Genomic DNA, 12,847 nt, shown 5'->3' with positions numbered 1-12,847 from the left:
ACTCAGTAATAGGGACTAAAGCCTTTGTAATAATCTTTGTATTCAGTACCTCAGGATCTTTCCTGCCCCAGCTCAGGAAATAACCATTTTGACAGGCCAGCACAATCTTGGGTCCAAACCAAGCTTTCCACAATAGAGGGTGTACTCTTGAAGGGAAGCACAATATTAATACTTAACGGTAAGTGGTCGCTCAGACCATTTGAATGGATACGAAATTGATTAAACCCGTGTTTTTTTTGTTTGTTTAAAAAATTTTGATTGAATTGTCAAAACAATATTCCCAAAGACTAATACTACACACAATAGCATCATATAAGAATCCAACCATCGAGGTACACGTCAGGAGAGATCGACTCTGCTATGTTCCCGCCTTAGTTCCCCCACCCACCACCCTCTCTACCCCCACCCCCCCTGTCAGTGTGCCCACGGCAACCCCTCATCAACCTCTGCCTGTCGGGCCCCGTAGTCCGAGATATCCCAACTCCAGACAAGCAAGAAAACCCTGTCATTGTTCTCATGAGAGAAGGGGCCCGCATTGACCTCCCTCTGTGCCCCCTGCTCCCACCCTGGCTACTCAACAGCTGTCAATGTAGAGTGCAGACGCTGAATCCTCCATGAGTGTACCTAAGTGGCCCCGTCCTGCACGGACTCCCCAGTAGCCCCAGTCGGCCCTGTCCCAGGTTCCACCCTCCGGTCCATGTCTACAGAATCCCTATCCCCCAAATTGATTAAACCAGTTAGCGTAACGATTTGGGATGATAATAAAATCTATCAAAGGGTTAAGACCCCGACCAATGAACGTGGGACCAAACTCTACAGGAGGAGAACACATCATATTGGCAAAACCAAGGTCAAAAGTTGCCATGGCTTCATTGTATCTTTCGCCCATTTCTGAATGAGCGAAGTGAGCCACATGGGCGTTGTTTTCTATTTCAACGTCTCCAAACCCACATTCAAACTGACGACAGATACTGGTGTTAAAATCCCCGCCCCTGATCGTAATCACGTCCATTCCTTTAGATACAACCAAATTGATTAGATCATCAATAAGGCTTTTTAATACGTCGGCAAATCTGCTCTTATCTATGTTATTGTAAAAATTAATAACCACTACCTCAATTTGCAAAAGTAAATAAATACTGACGATTTGATAATAGGAGGTGGACTTAATCGTTTTGATTTTCTGAACCCTCATCATATTTGAAATATAAACACAAATCCCCCCCTTTGTGTCTCCCGTATGCTGACCGCAAGGCTGGTATGTGAAATGTCTTAAAACCATCAATATGTAGTTCATTCAACACCCACGCCTCCTGGAGACAAAGGATGTCAAAGTTGTTAGTGAAATCTGTCCATATTGGGTTGTCTACCTTAGACTATAGGCCAGAGATATTCCAAAAGACTACTCTAACGGTCCCTTGAGCAGAATCGGGTAGGGAATTTAACTCCTGGTCACTTTCACCCTGTCTTTGACTTCTCTCCATCTGCAATTCAGCGACCAAACTACTATCTAGGACTACAGTAGATGTTACATCATTAGGATCTCCACCGCTTAGTAAATCACCCATACTTTGCAAACCCGTAAAAATATTATGGTTAATGTGATTATGAGTTATAGGGGGCAAAGCGGTTACTGTAACACCCCCACACATAACATCGTTTGCACCTACAAACGGTTCCACAGAGGATACAAAGGGACTTAGCCTCATTAAAGCTTTAGGGGCCCAGTCAACTACAGGGTGGTAATGGGCATTTGTGGCCGAGAGTCAGTCCACCTCCTCCAAAGAATGTAAAGTCCCGTACCTATTTGTTACCTCTAGATTGTAACTTGGGTTACTATTAGGTTGAGTGTTTGTATGTAAGGCGATGTGTTTATCAAACATTCTGGGCCGGTAAAAATAACCCAAGGGAAGAACATAGATACCCTCAGCCATGGGTTTGTTTGCGCCAATTCGAGTTAGAATTTCATGGACTAGGGGAGGGGAACCCAAGGATAGAACAACACAATCCCCTTTAAATGTTTTTCTCTAGTACCCACCCACAGGACACGTCTCACCATTTTAAATGAGGTAAACATCTCCTGTGTCAGTCCTGTTTTAACACCTAGGCAATGTATAGCTTTGTTCCTCAGAGTGACCCAGGATTCTTTATCGCCCTCAGGGGTCCGAGGAACATTTGCCAGGATCAAGGTATAGGGGACCGCAGCTGGTGGAAGATTTAGACTAGTATGGTTTGGTGGGAGCTCTTGATTATATGGCGCGCGAGTACCTTGACTAGGGCTTGTATCAGGTTGAGTTAAATCGCCCCTTCTTTCATTATTAAAGGCGCTCACACCCCCTCTCACCTTAGCAGCCTTGTGCAATGAACCACTAGAGGTAGACTTCTTCGTAGTCGTGGAACCTGCGCGTCTACTAATACTCCTGTCTCATTGCTCTGATTACTGCGTCCAGGAGTACTAACTACTGGTGCCTGGCATCTGAAAGAAACACGTCAGTTAGATTCCTCACCTTAGAATTTCCCCAGGCGTCAGGCTGGATCCGGAAAGATTTTTGTAGCAATACCCCTTGCGCGTTGGTAGGCGTCGTCTGCGGCTCCGCCTTCGTCGTCTGCGTCGTGCGCCGGAATGACGTCGTCGGAGTACTTAGACGCCGCCCTCGCGCGCTGACGTCAGTTCTTCTTTTTTCCGCGCCAGTAAGCGCCGATCCGGGAAGAGCTTACACCTGGTCATTTTTTGACTAACTTTTTGACTCCTTTTGGTCTATCGACTCGACTCTGGTGCCGGTAGGATGCCTGGTTTGAAGGCCTGTGACGCCTGTCATCGCCTGATGTCGGTGACGGATCACCATCGCCGGTGCCTGTATTGCCTAGGGCCCGACCATGACGCGGAGTCGTGCCTCGATTGCAAGGCCTTGACGTCTAAAGCTAGACAGGAGCTGTCCCGTAAGCTTCTCGAGCTTCGCCACTCGGCTCCGAGTCTCGCTCGGTCCCGGTCCAGGAGGAGGTCCAAGGAACGCTCGCGGAGCCGCTCGCGCAGCCATCGTCATCGCTCGTCGGGGTCTTTGGGTAAGTCGAAGCACTCCAAGAGGTCCAAGAGATGACATCGCTCTTCGGACTCCCCTCGCCAGTCGCGCGACTCGGCTGAGGGTCCGGGTGGTTCCACCCCCGCGGCTCCGTTGGAGCCGCAGGAGTCACGTCCGTCCCCATACCCGCCGGTCCCTAGGACTGACGCGACTCCGGCGGAGGTCAGTGCCTTCCTCTCTGCCATGAGGAGCCTGACTTCGCCGTCAACGCCTGCCGGCACGCCTTCGGGCCCCGCAGGCTTGACTGGGCGACCTCGCGTGCTGGCTGCCCCGGCGCCGTCGGCGGCTCCGGGCTCGACGCCGCAGGTCCCCGAGGGATCCAGGCCTGGATCTCAGTCAGACGACGCCGTTCCCCGGTTCAGCCCCGGTCCGGACCCGGTGCCGCACCCGACGTCGATGGATGACAATTTCATCTACCGTCCGGCTCCGATCGTTCCTCCTGTTTATCAGGAATCGGATGACGGGGGCGACTGGGAGGGGTCTGAGGACCCTATTGCCCTCCAGGGTCAACTTGCACATGACTGGGCAGACGAACTGGGGGATGCCAGTGGTCTGGACACTTCGCCGGACGCTGGCTTCATCTCTCCTCCGACTGTGGCCTCGGAGGAGGGTGCAGCTTTTTCAGTGGTGCTGCGCAAGGCGGCCGAAGCCCTAGGGTTAGAGTTGCCTGCTGTGGCCGTGAGGACTAATGTCCTCACAGAGGTCCTTCAACCAACAGCAAGCTCCACTGAGCCTCTGCTGCAGTTTAATGAGGCCCTCATAGACGTTTTACAGGGCACTTGGTCCAAGCCCTCCACAGTTCCTCCTGTGGACCGGAACGTTGCCCGGCGCCACCGCCCTGCTCCGGGCGACCCCAGTTTCCTCTCCCAGCACCCCATCCCGAGAGTCTGGTTATCCAGGCCTCAACCTCCCAATCCTCCTTCCCGTTCGCTCCTCCGGATTGGGAATGCAAGAGGTTGGAACAGTTTGGCAAGAAACTGTTCTCGTCCCTGAGTTTGGGGCTGCGGTCTTTAAATACCGCTTGTCTTTTGGACCGTTATTCCCACTCTCTGTGGGATACGGTGGAGGACGTGCTGCCCTTGTGCCCGGTGGAGGCCCGGGCACGGCTCGCTCAAGCACTTGCTGACGGTCGAGATGCAGCACGGCATGCCATTCGGTGTGGACTTGACACCACGGACTCGCTGGGTCGGGCGATTTCCACCACGGTGGCGCTTCGGTGTCACGCCTGGCTGAGGTCCACGTCATTTTCGGGGGTTGTCCAGAGTTCCCTCATGGACATGCCTTTTGATGGCACTCGCCTTTTTGGTGAGAAGGCGGACAGTGCGCTGGCTCGGTTCAAGGACTCCCGGGCCACGGCCAAGTCCTTGGGTCTTTCAGCCCCGCGGCCGCAAACTTCCGCCTTTCGTCCCTTTCGTGGCCAAGGAAGGGGCGCCTCCTCACGTCCGCCCAGCCACCGGCCGCAGAACCACCCTGCACGCGGACGTGGATTCCGCCGAGGCGGTACTGGAGGTCAACGTGCCGGTCAATCCACATCTACCCCGGCAGCATCTGCCTCAAAGCCCTCCTAGTCCGAGCTTTCAGGCCCATTCAACGCCAGTGGGCGGCAGGGTTAGCCATCACCTGCTCCACTGGCGCTCCATCACGTTGGACAGGTGGGTGCTGCAAATCGTCCGAAGGGGCTACTCCCTCCCCTTGGAGACGACCCCTCCAGCCATGCCACCGCTGAACCACCGTATGTCGGGGGATCATTTGCATCTTCTACGAGAGGAAGTTTCGGCCCTCTTGGCCAAAGAGGCCGTCGAGCGCGTTCCTGGTCCAGAAGTAGGTCGTGGTTGCTATTCCCACTACTTTCTGGTTCCCAAGAAGGGCAAAGGGGGCCTACGCCCGATCTTGGATCTCAGGAGCGTCAACGCCTTCCTCCGGAAGGACCGTTTCAAGATGCTCACCTTAGCTCAGGTTCTGGCTGCCCTAGACCCTGGAGACTGGATGGTAGCGTTGGACTTGCAGGACACTTATTTCCACATCCCCGTCCTGCCGACCCACCGGCGTTACCTGCGGTTCACGGTGGGTCAGGAGCACTTTCAGTTCACCGTGCTCCCCTTCGGCCTCACCAGTGCCCCTCGGGTGTTCACGAAAGTGATGGCGGTGGTTGCAGCTCATCTGCGCAGATCAGGGGTCCCAGTCTTCCCCTATCTCGATGACTGGCTGTTGAAGGCGGGCTCGCCCCAGCAAGTCGTCTCCCACCTCCAGACTACGGCCGACCTCCTGCACTCGCTGGGGTTCTCCATCACTGTGCCGAAGTCGCACCTGAGTCCCTCCCAAAAGCTCCTTTTCATTGGGGCAGTTCTCGATTCGGCGCAGTTCCGGGTCTATCCGCCGGAACAGCGGGTCCGGGACATTCAGGCCCTGATTTCCATCTTCCGGCCTCTGTCCTGGGTTTCGGTCAGGTTGGTGCTGCGGCTTCTGGGGCTGATGGCCTCCTGCATCCTGTTGGTACCTCACGCCAGGTGGCGGATGCGGGCTCTGCAGTGGGACCTGAAGTTTCAGTGGGCCCAGCATCGAGGCAACCTGTCTGACCACGTCTTGATCTCGGAGGGCACTGCGAACCAGCTGCAGTGGTGGCTCACGAATCGCGATTGGGTCAGCGGCAGATCCCTCTCCCTACCCCAACCGGAGCATGTCGTAGTGACGGATGCGTCCCTCCTGGGATGTGGGGGCCATATGGGAGAGGCGGAGATCAGAGGACTCTGGTCTCCGGCGGAGACTCGCTTCCATATCAACCTCTTGGAGCTGTGGGCGATCCGACTTGCACTAAAAGCCTTCCTTCCCTCTGTCCGGGGAAGTGTCGTGCAGGTGTTCACGGACAACACCACCGCCATGTGGTATTGCAACAAACAGGGAGGGGTGGGGTCCTGGACCCTTTGTTAGGAGGCTCTGCGCCTCTGGACATCAGGGCATCACCCTGGTGGTTCAACATCTGGCGGGCTCTCTGAACGCCAGAGCAGACAAACTCAGCCGCCAGTGCATGATGGATCACGAATGGCGTCTGAACTCGGACGTGGCGCAAGGTCTCTTTCTGCAGTGGGGAGAGCCTTGGTTAGATCTATTCGCCACCGAAGAGAATGCGCAATGTCAGCAGTTCTGCGCGTTGGAATTTCCAAGGCGGCACTCGCTCTGAGACGCTTTTCGTCGGGGAGTGGAGTTGCGGTCTGTTGTACGCCTTTTCGCCTATACCACTTCTGCCAAGAGTGCTGAAGAAGATCAGGCGTGACCGGGCCCAAGTCATCTTGGTGGCTCCGGATTGGGCACGAAGGTACTGGTATCCCGAGCTACTCAGTATGTCCATCGATCCCCCGATACGTCTGCCTCTTCAGTCGCAGCAGCAGGGGACGGTCCTACACCTGAACCTGTCCAGCCTCCACCTCCATGCGTGGAGATTGGGAGGCGACAGTTGATGCCATTTGACTTGCCTCCTGAAGTCTGTGATGTCATTCTGGCAGCCAGGCGTCCCTCCACAAAGACGGTATACGCCTGCCGGTGGAACAAATTTGTGGCATGGTGCACAGCAAAGGCTGTGGATCCCCTTTCCGCCCCTCTTTCTGAGGTTCTACTCTTTCTTCTTTCTTTGGCCCAGCAGGGCTCTGCTCTGGGCACCTTGAAGGGTTATCTTGCTACAAACTCTGCTTTCCTAAGGCTTCCTGATCAGCCTTCTCTTTTCAAGTCCCCTGTTGTCTCCTGTTTTCTGAAGGGCATTACTAATATGTTCCCTCCTGTCCCCTTCGTAATGCCTCAGTGGGACTTGAACCTTGTTCTCACTTTTCTGATGTGCGCTCCCTTTGAGCCCCTTCACAACCGTCCACTTCGTCTACTGACTCTGAAGACTGCCTTCCTGGTGGCTATAACCTCCGCTAGGCGGGTGAGTGAGCTCCAGGCTCCTTAAGCTAAGCCTCCCTTACTTTCGGTTCATCCGGATAAGGTTGTCCTCCGGACACGTCCTTCTTTCCTTCCTAAAGTCGTGACTCCCTTTCACATCGGGCAATCTGTCACGCTGCCCACCTTCTTTCCGCCTCCTCATCCTTCAAAAGATGAAGAGAGGCTCCACCGTCTGGACCCAAAACGTGCGCTGTCCTTTTATTTGGACCGCACAAAACAGTTCCGGGTGGACGACCAACTCTTTGTGGGATATGTAGGTGCTAAGAAGGGTAAAGCTGTACACAAGCGGACCATCTCGCGATGGGTTGTGATGTGTATTAAGATCTGCTATTCCTTGGTGAAAAAGGTCCCTCCTGTTGGGCTGAGAGCCCATTCCACTCGGGCCACAGCGGCGACAACTGCCCTGGGACGGGGAGTCCCCTTGCAGGACATCTGTCAGGCGGCAACGTGGGCTTCACTGCACACGTTTGTCAAGCACTATTGCCTGGTCAGCCAAGTCCGGAGAGATGGCCACTTTGGCCGTTCTGTTCTCCAGGACTTTCTGGTGTGATCTTGGTTCGCAGGCCCACCTCCGGGGTTGCTATTGCTGGGGTATCTATTCTAAGGTGAGGCATCTAACTAACGTGTTTCTTTCAGATGAACAAGTTACTTACCTTCGGTAACGATGTATCTGTAAGAAACATTAGTTAGTTAGATTCCTCACCGACCCACCCAGCCTCCCCGTTCTGCGAACCGACATCTAGGGTTAAGGTTCTCCCTTTCAGGGCCCTAGATTGTTTGGCACCAGTGTCGGTCTCTTGCATGGCTCAGCGTCCCTGGCGCGGAAAGCTATGTATAAGAACTGACGTCAGCGTGCGAGGACGGCGTCTAAGTACTCCAACGACGTCATTCCGGCGCACGACGCCGACGACGGACATGGAGCCGCAGATGACGCTGACGGCGAGCAAGGGGTATTGCTACAAAAATCTTTCCGGATCCAGCCTGACGCCTGGGGATATTCTAAGGTGAGGAATCTAACTAACTAATGTTTCTTACAGATACATCGTTACCGAAGGTAAGTAACTTGTTCTTTTGTCTTTACCTAATCCATCTCCCCCACCGATCTCTAATTGTGTTGTTGTCACTTCCTTTAAGCACCCTGTAATAGATACCAGGCCTGTCTCTATTTTATCCAGTCTCCTCACCAGAATACCAATATATTCTTTAATAAATGTTGTTAGATCAGTTAGTAGGCTCGTAATTCCTGACATATTATTAGCTTGACCTTTACTTTTGCTTTTATTTTTGGGACAGGTTACACATTCTTTGGCTTTAGTAATAATTAAAGTGTCCTTTCCCTGTTGTAACCTAGTTTTGGATTTTGGAGTATTTGTGGGAGTGGGAGCGTTATGTATCAACGGCGGTAAAATTATGGGGGCATCTTTTTTCTTAGAGATACACACTCTTTTGGGTGGAGGCAATGGTGCAACATCCGAGTCAATTAAGGAAATCTCATCACTCCCAGTCTGGACACAACCGTTTTGATGTTCCGCGGTTGTCACATGAGAGTTTGTCTCCCCTTCATGCAATATATGTTTGGGGGAGGCATGTGACTCTTTGTTCAGAGCCTCTTCAACATTAGAGATTTGTTTTTCGAGAGCACTCACGGCCCCGTCAGATATTTCATTACTGACGTACTAGAATTTTTAGCCTTAGTAGTTTTTTGGCCGGGAAGTGAATTATGCAGTTTACTTTTTCCCATAACGTGGGCCGCGAGATAACCCCAACACAATAGTAAAAAAGAAAAATTAACAAAAATGAATAAAGAAAAACGGAGCACCGAACACAATGATTCACTTACAATACACCTCTTCGATTCAATTAGGGCCCCATTTAAATAGGAGAACAATAAAAAACAGTCCCAAATCAGAAAAGTAGATGAAATTACCACAGTCTCGAGCACTGATGTATTAATCCAAGGAGCCAAGAGCCATGGCCCAGCCCAGCCTCTTTCGGCCAATGACGGGCAAGGACGGGCCCGCCCTTGGCCCGGGCTTTGCCCAGGCGAGCCCGCGCGCGTCTATATATAAATATAGAGAGAGAGATTTTTTTTTAACTACATGCAAAACCACTCAGTATTTATTGCTGGTTTTATATGCGCATATTGTGCATTTTAATACTGTACTGCAAGAATATTGTAGCCTAAATATTGGCTTTCAGAATATTGTGTGGGTGTTTGTATATATTCTCTTCTTTACCTTGACAATATTTTATTAGTAGATGTTTTGACAATATTTATGCGCAACGCTATCAAGTTCACAATGTTATAGTACTGTACACTATTATTGGAGGCCAGTGCACTTAATTAAAATTGGGGCAGAGCATTCAGCAGAACCCCTGGGTGCAGCTTATAATACCCTGAAATACATTTAGTTAAGGGAGGGGGTTGGGGCGAGTACAACATTAAAATTTGTTTAGGATATCCTCTTTACCTGGGATGTTCCTGTAGAATACCAGATATGCCATTTGTTATACCTCACAGGTAGAAAAAAAGAGACCTTTGTTTTCATCCAAGCGAGCGGAATGGGTTTTAGCTATATTGAATGTGTGCGCTGAAAGTTTTCAAAACATAAAGAAATTATTTCTTTACTCAGTTTGAAATGCCATCTCGAGTGTGAGAGTATGATCATTTATATATTGTACTGAGACTGAATACATGCTTATTGGTGTCACTGCAGTTAGGAAATGTGTTTTCAGAGTAAAATAAAAAGTCATTGATATTGTTGGACGTACGAAATGTGTTCAATCTGTGAAAGATGCTCCTGTGCTTATCTCTCACTGAATCTGTCAAATGCCTAGATACAGTGTCTTGAAAAGACATAATTAATAGCACCATAATTATTTTAGACAGTTTTTGCTTTGCTTTCTTTTCTCATACCTTCATGTTTCATTTTTTTCCAGCATTGCTCAGTGGCTTCCCTGCACCCGAAGCGTAAACAAATTACAGAATTATTGCTCAGGAAAGGAGCCAGTGTCAACGAAAAAAATAAAGAGTATGTTGAATTTATTTATAGTTAATGCTCATTCATTAGGATTTTCGTATTTTTAAAACTGTAATCTTTCTTTTTTTTTCTAGTTTAATGACACCACTCCATGTTGCAGCGGAAAGAGCTCATAATGATGTCTTGGAAGTTCTACACAAGCATGGAGCGAAGGTAGTCTTTCTTGAGTTTGCCTTTTAAGAGTCTGTTTTTGGGTGAAATTTTGTTCAGAAAGGCAGCAGCTTTTGTGTCCAGTTTCTATACTTTCTAGTCAGAATTTTAAAAATATTATCTTGACTAATGGGAAATGCTTAAAATGCGTGCAGATGAAACCAGGCTTGTTGACACTTAAAGCAGGATAAATCCTAAAAATACAGCAGGAATTAAATTAGAATTTGCAGATCAAATGTTTTTATAAAGCATTGCGAAGGGCCACTGTATAAGTGATTATTCGAAGATTGATTGTTACGTGGCCCATCAGCTACTTTTCAATAATGTCAAAAAACGGCCCAACCCTGGATTCTTTTGAAGCAAGGAACTCAAAAAATCTGATGCTGAACATAATGATGTGGAGGGGGGCATAGCTAGTAAAAAAAAAAAGTCAGACATTGTGTAATGCACATCTTACAGAAGAGGCATTGCTGAATGGAAATCTTGTCGCTCCTTAGTATCATGGTCAACATTTCTCATTTTTTTCTGATTGGATTTTATTATTTTTATTTATTTTTGCCCTTCGAAGTCAATTCAGCATCTCTCTAGGTGAAGCCTAGATTTAATTAATTTTGTTAGTCGTGGTGGGACAGAATGCAGGCTCCAGCTCGAGTTGCATGCATGAGGTTTGGAATGAATGGTCGGATTTTCCTCAGGCCTGCGGCTGGGAAAAAATAGGATTAGATGACTACTTTTCTTTGGTGATTCAGAGGGGTCTTCTAAACAAACACAACATTTCTTACCTTGGTGACTTTGAAAGCTATGTTTGCTATCAAAATGAGGACCAAGGACACTGTAATGACTAATGAGCAGTACCTCTCTTTTGCCCACACTTAAGTTTATAAAGTCACGTGCCATCCTGAATTGCAGAGGCCATAGGCACTGCTGGAGATGCTCAGCAGTGTTTTCTCCCTGCTGATCAAACCTAATCTTACGTTTTGTTGGCATAAGAGGGAGACCAGAAATCAAAAGATGTGATCAGTAGATTAAAATTAATATTAAAAAGAAAAGAGGAACTATGTTGTACTCCATTTGCAAATTTATTATAAGGTGCATTGATGTAGTGGTAGAGTAACAGTTTGTTACCCCTTAATTTTAAAAGGAGGTTAACCACTCCAGTGAGGCACCTCAAAACCAAGCTGAGATGAGGCAGTTGTCATGAATTATTTTATTTCATTTGTTTGTTTTGTGAAGCTCTGTTAACTACCATGTTTAAGCCTCAGAGCTCTTTGGATAAGGGTACATGGAAGTGGGTATGGGAAGTTGCCATAGTGACTGTCTCGAAAGCAGTTAGAAGTTCAAAAGGCGTGCTGCCACAGTGTTTCCATACTCCTATATGGATCCTAGCTCATCTTGCACCACAATTAGAACTGCCTCTGCCCCACAATGAGAGCAGTAACCTACTGGTCAGCAGAAAACCAGTAAACTTCAAATATTTTGCTGTCTTTCCCCAAGTTAGGAGAACTATACTGGGTGTATAGTTGACTAACTCAAAGGGGTACAGGTTTTCAGTTTTGATAAGTAGCTTTACAGTGAATTTTTTGCGGGTAGTTAGAAAAACAGCCATACACTAAGGAGTTGTTAATGAATATTATTATTGTGATACTTACCTGGCATGGGCGGCACCACTTGGGCAGTGGGTGGCTCTACGTAAAACATGATATATTAAACTAGATGAGTAAAGAGAGAGGTGCAGGCTATATATGTATAAGCCCATAAATGCCAAACTGCAAGCAAACAATAACTAACTGCTGCAGCAGTACGGAGGGATTGGTCTGTTGATTATCTGCTTTCAGGTAGATTCTGAATAGATGTGTTTTTATGGCTTTATAAAAGACCTGGATTGTTCAGTTTCATTTTGAGTGTTTTAGTGAAACTATGCTAATTTCTAGGTGCTTGACTGGAGAAAGCTGGTTTAGTGTTTTATTTTATTTGTTTGTCAAGAGGATTTCAAGAAGTAGAGTATTTGCATTTGGCATTTGTGTGTTCCTGTGGTATGGAGTTCGCCCCTTAGAATGGCAGACCTAGGCAAATCACCTTATGCGTGACAAGGTTATGACATCAGTTATGGCCTTGAGAGAAAGCCAGTGGAGGTCTGTTCAAATTGGTAAAATGCTGTCAAACGTTTTTGCTCCCTGGACCAGAGGTGCGGATGTGTATAAAATGGCTCAGAGAGGTTTTAGGGGAGACCAACTATCAGGGTGTTGCTACTGTACAGTGAGACAGAAGCAGATATTGTATTACTGTTCAGAGGTCTGATGTTAGACTAATGAGCTCTAGCTTCCAATTCCTGGTAAGGTATTGGTGGAAATAGGCAGATTTGCTGAGCCTAGATTTATGTTGTGGCATAGGTTATTTCTGGTAAGTGATAAATCAGAGATTTAGCTGAAGGGACCAATGTGGTTAAGATGTCCAGAACTGAGTGTATATGCAGCCAAGAATGCACTGGGGTGGTAGTCTTTAAAATAGGAGTAAATACTCAATTTTTGTCCTGTTTAGTTTTAGAACATGTTCATCCTGTCTGTTTTTTTTTAGTAAGAACTTCAGTGATTGTGTTTGAGTTGGGAGATTCTGAAGTACATTTTGGTTACATTTACATACTGA

General features: G+C 48.5%; 1 protein-coding gene across 4 annotated transcripts in view; it reads left to right on the top strand.

Moving 5' to 3' along the window:
* Positions 1 to 12,847, top strand: part of LOC146866435 (poly [ADP-ribose] polymerase tankyrase-1) — a 555,840-nt gene that overhangs the window by 221,953 nt on the left and 321,040 nt on the right. For all 4 annotated transcript variants that reach the window (XM_085636500.1, XM_085636501.1, XM_085636499.1 and 1 more), the window contains 2 exons: positions 9,954 to 10,045; positions 10,129 to 10,207. In XM_085636500.1, coding sequence (XP_085492626.1) covers positions 9,954 to 10,045; positions 10,129 to 10,207 — 171 coding nt within the window. The remainder of the gene's footprint in view (positions 1 to 9,953; positions 10,046 to 10,128; positions 10,208 to 12,847) is intronic.

Source organism: Triturus cristatus, chromosome 2_1, assembly GCF_964204655.1.
Source record: "Triturus cristatus chromosome 2_1, aTriCri1.1, whole genome shotgun sequence".
Taxonomy (NCBI): domain Eukaryota; kingdom Metazoa; phylum Chordata; class Amphibia; order Caudata; family Salamandridae; genus Triturus; species Triturus cristatus.
This window is presented reverse-complemented; position numbering and strand designations above follow the sequence as displayed.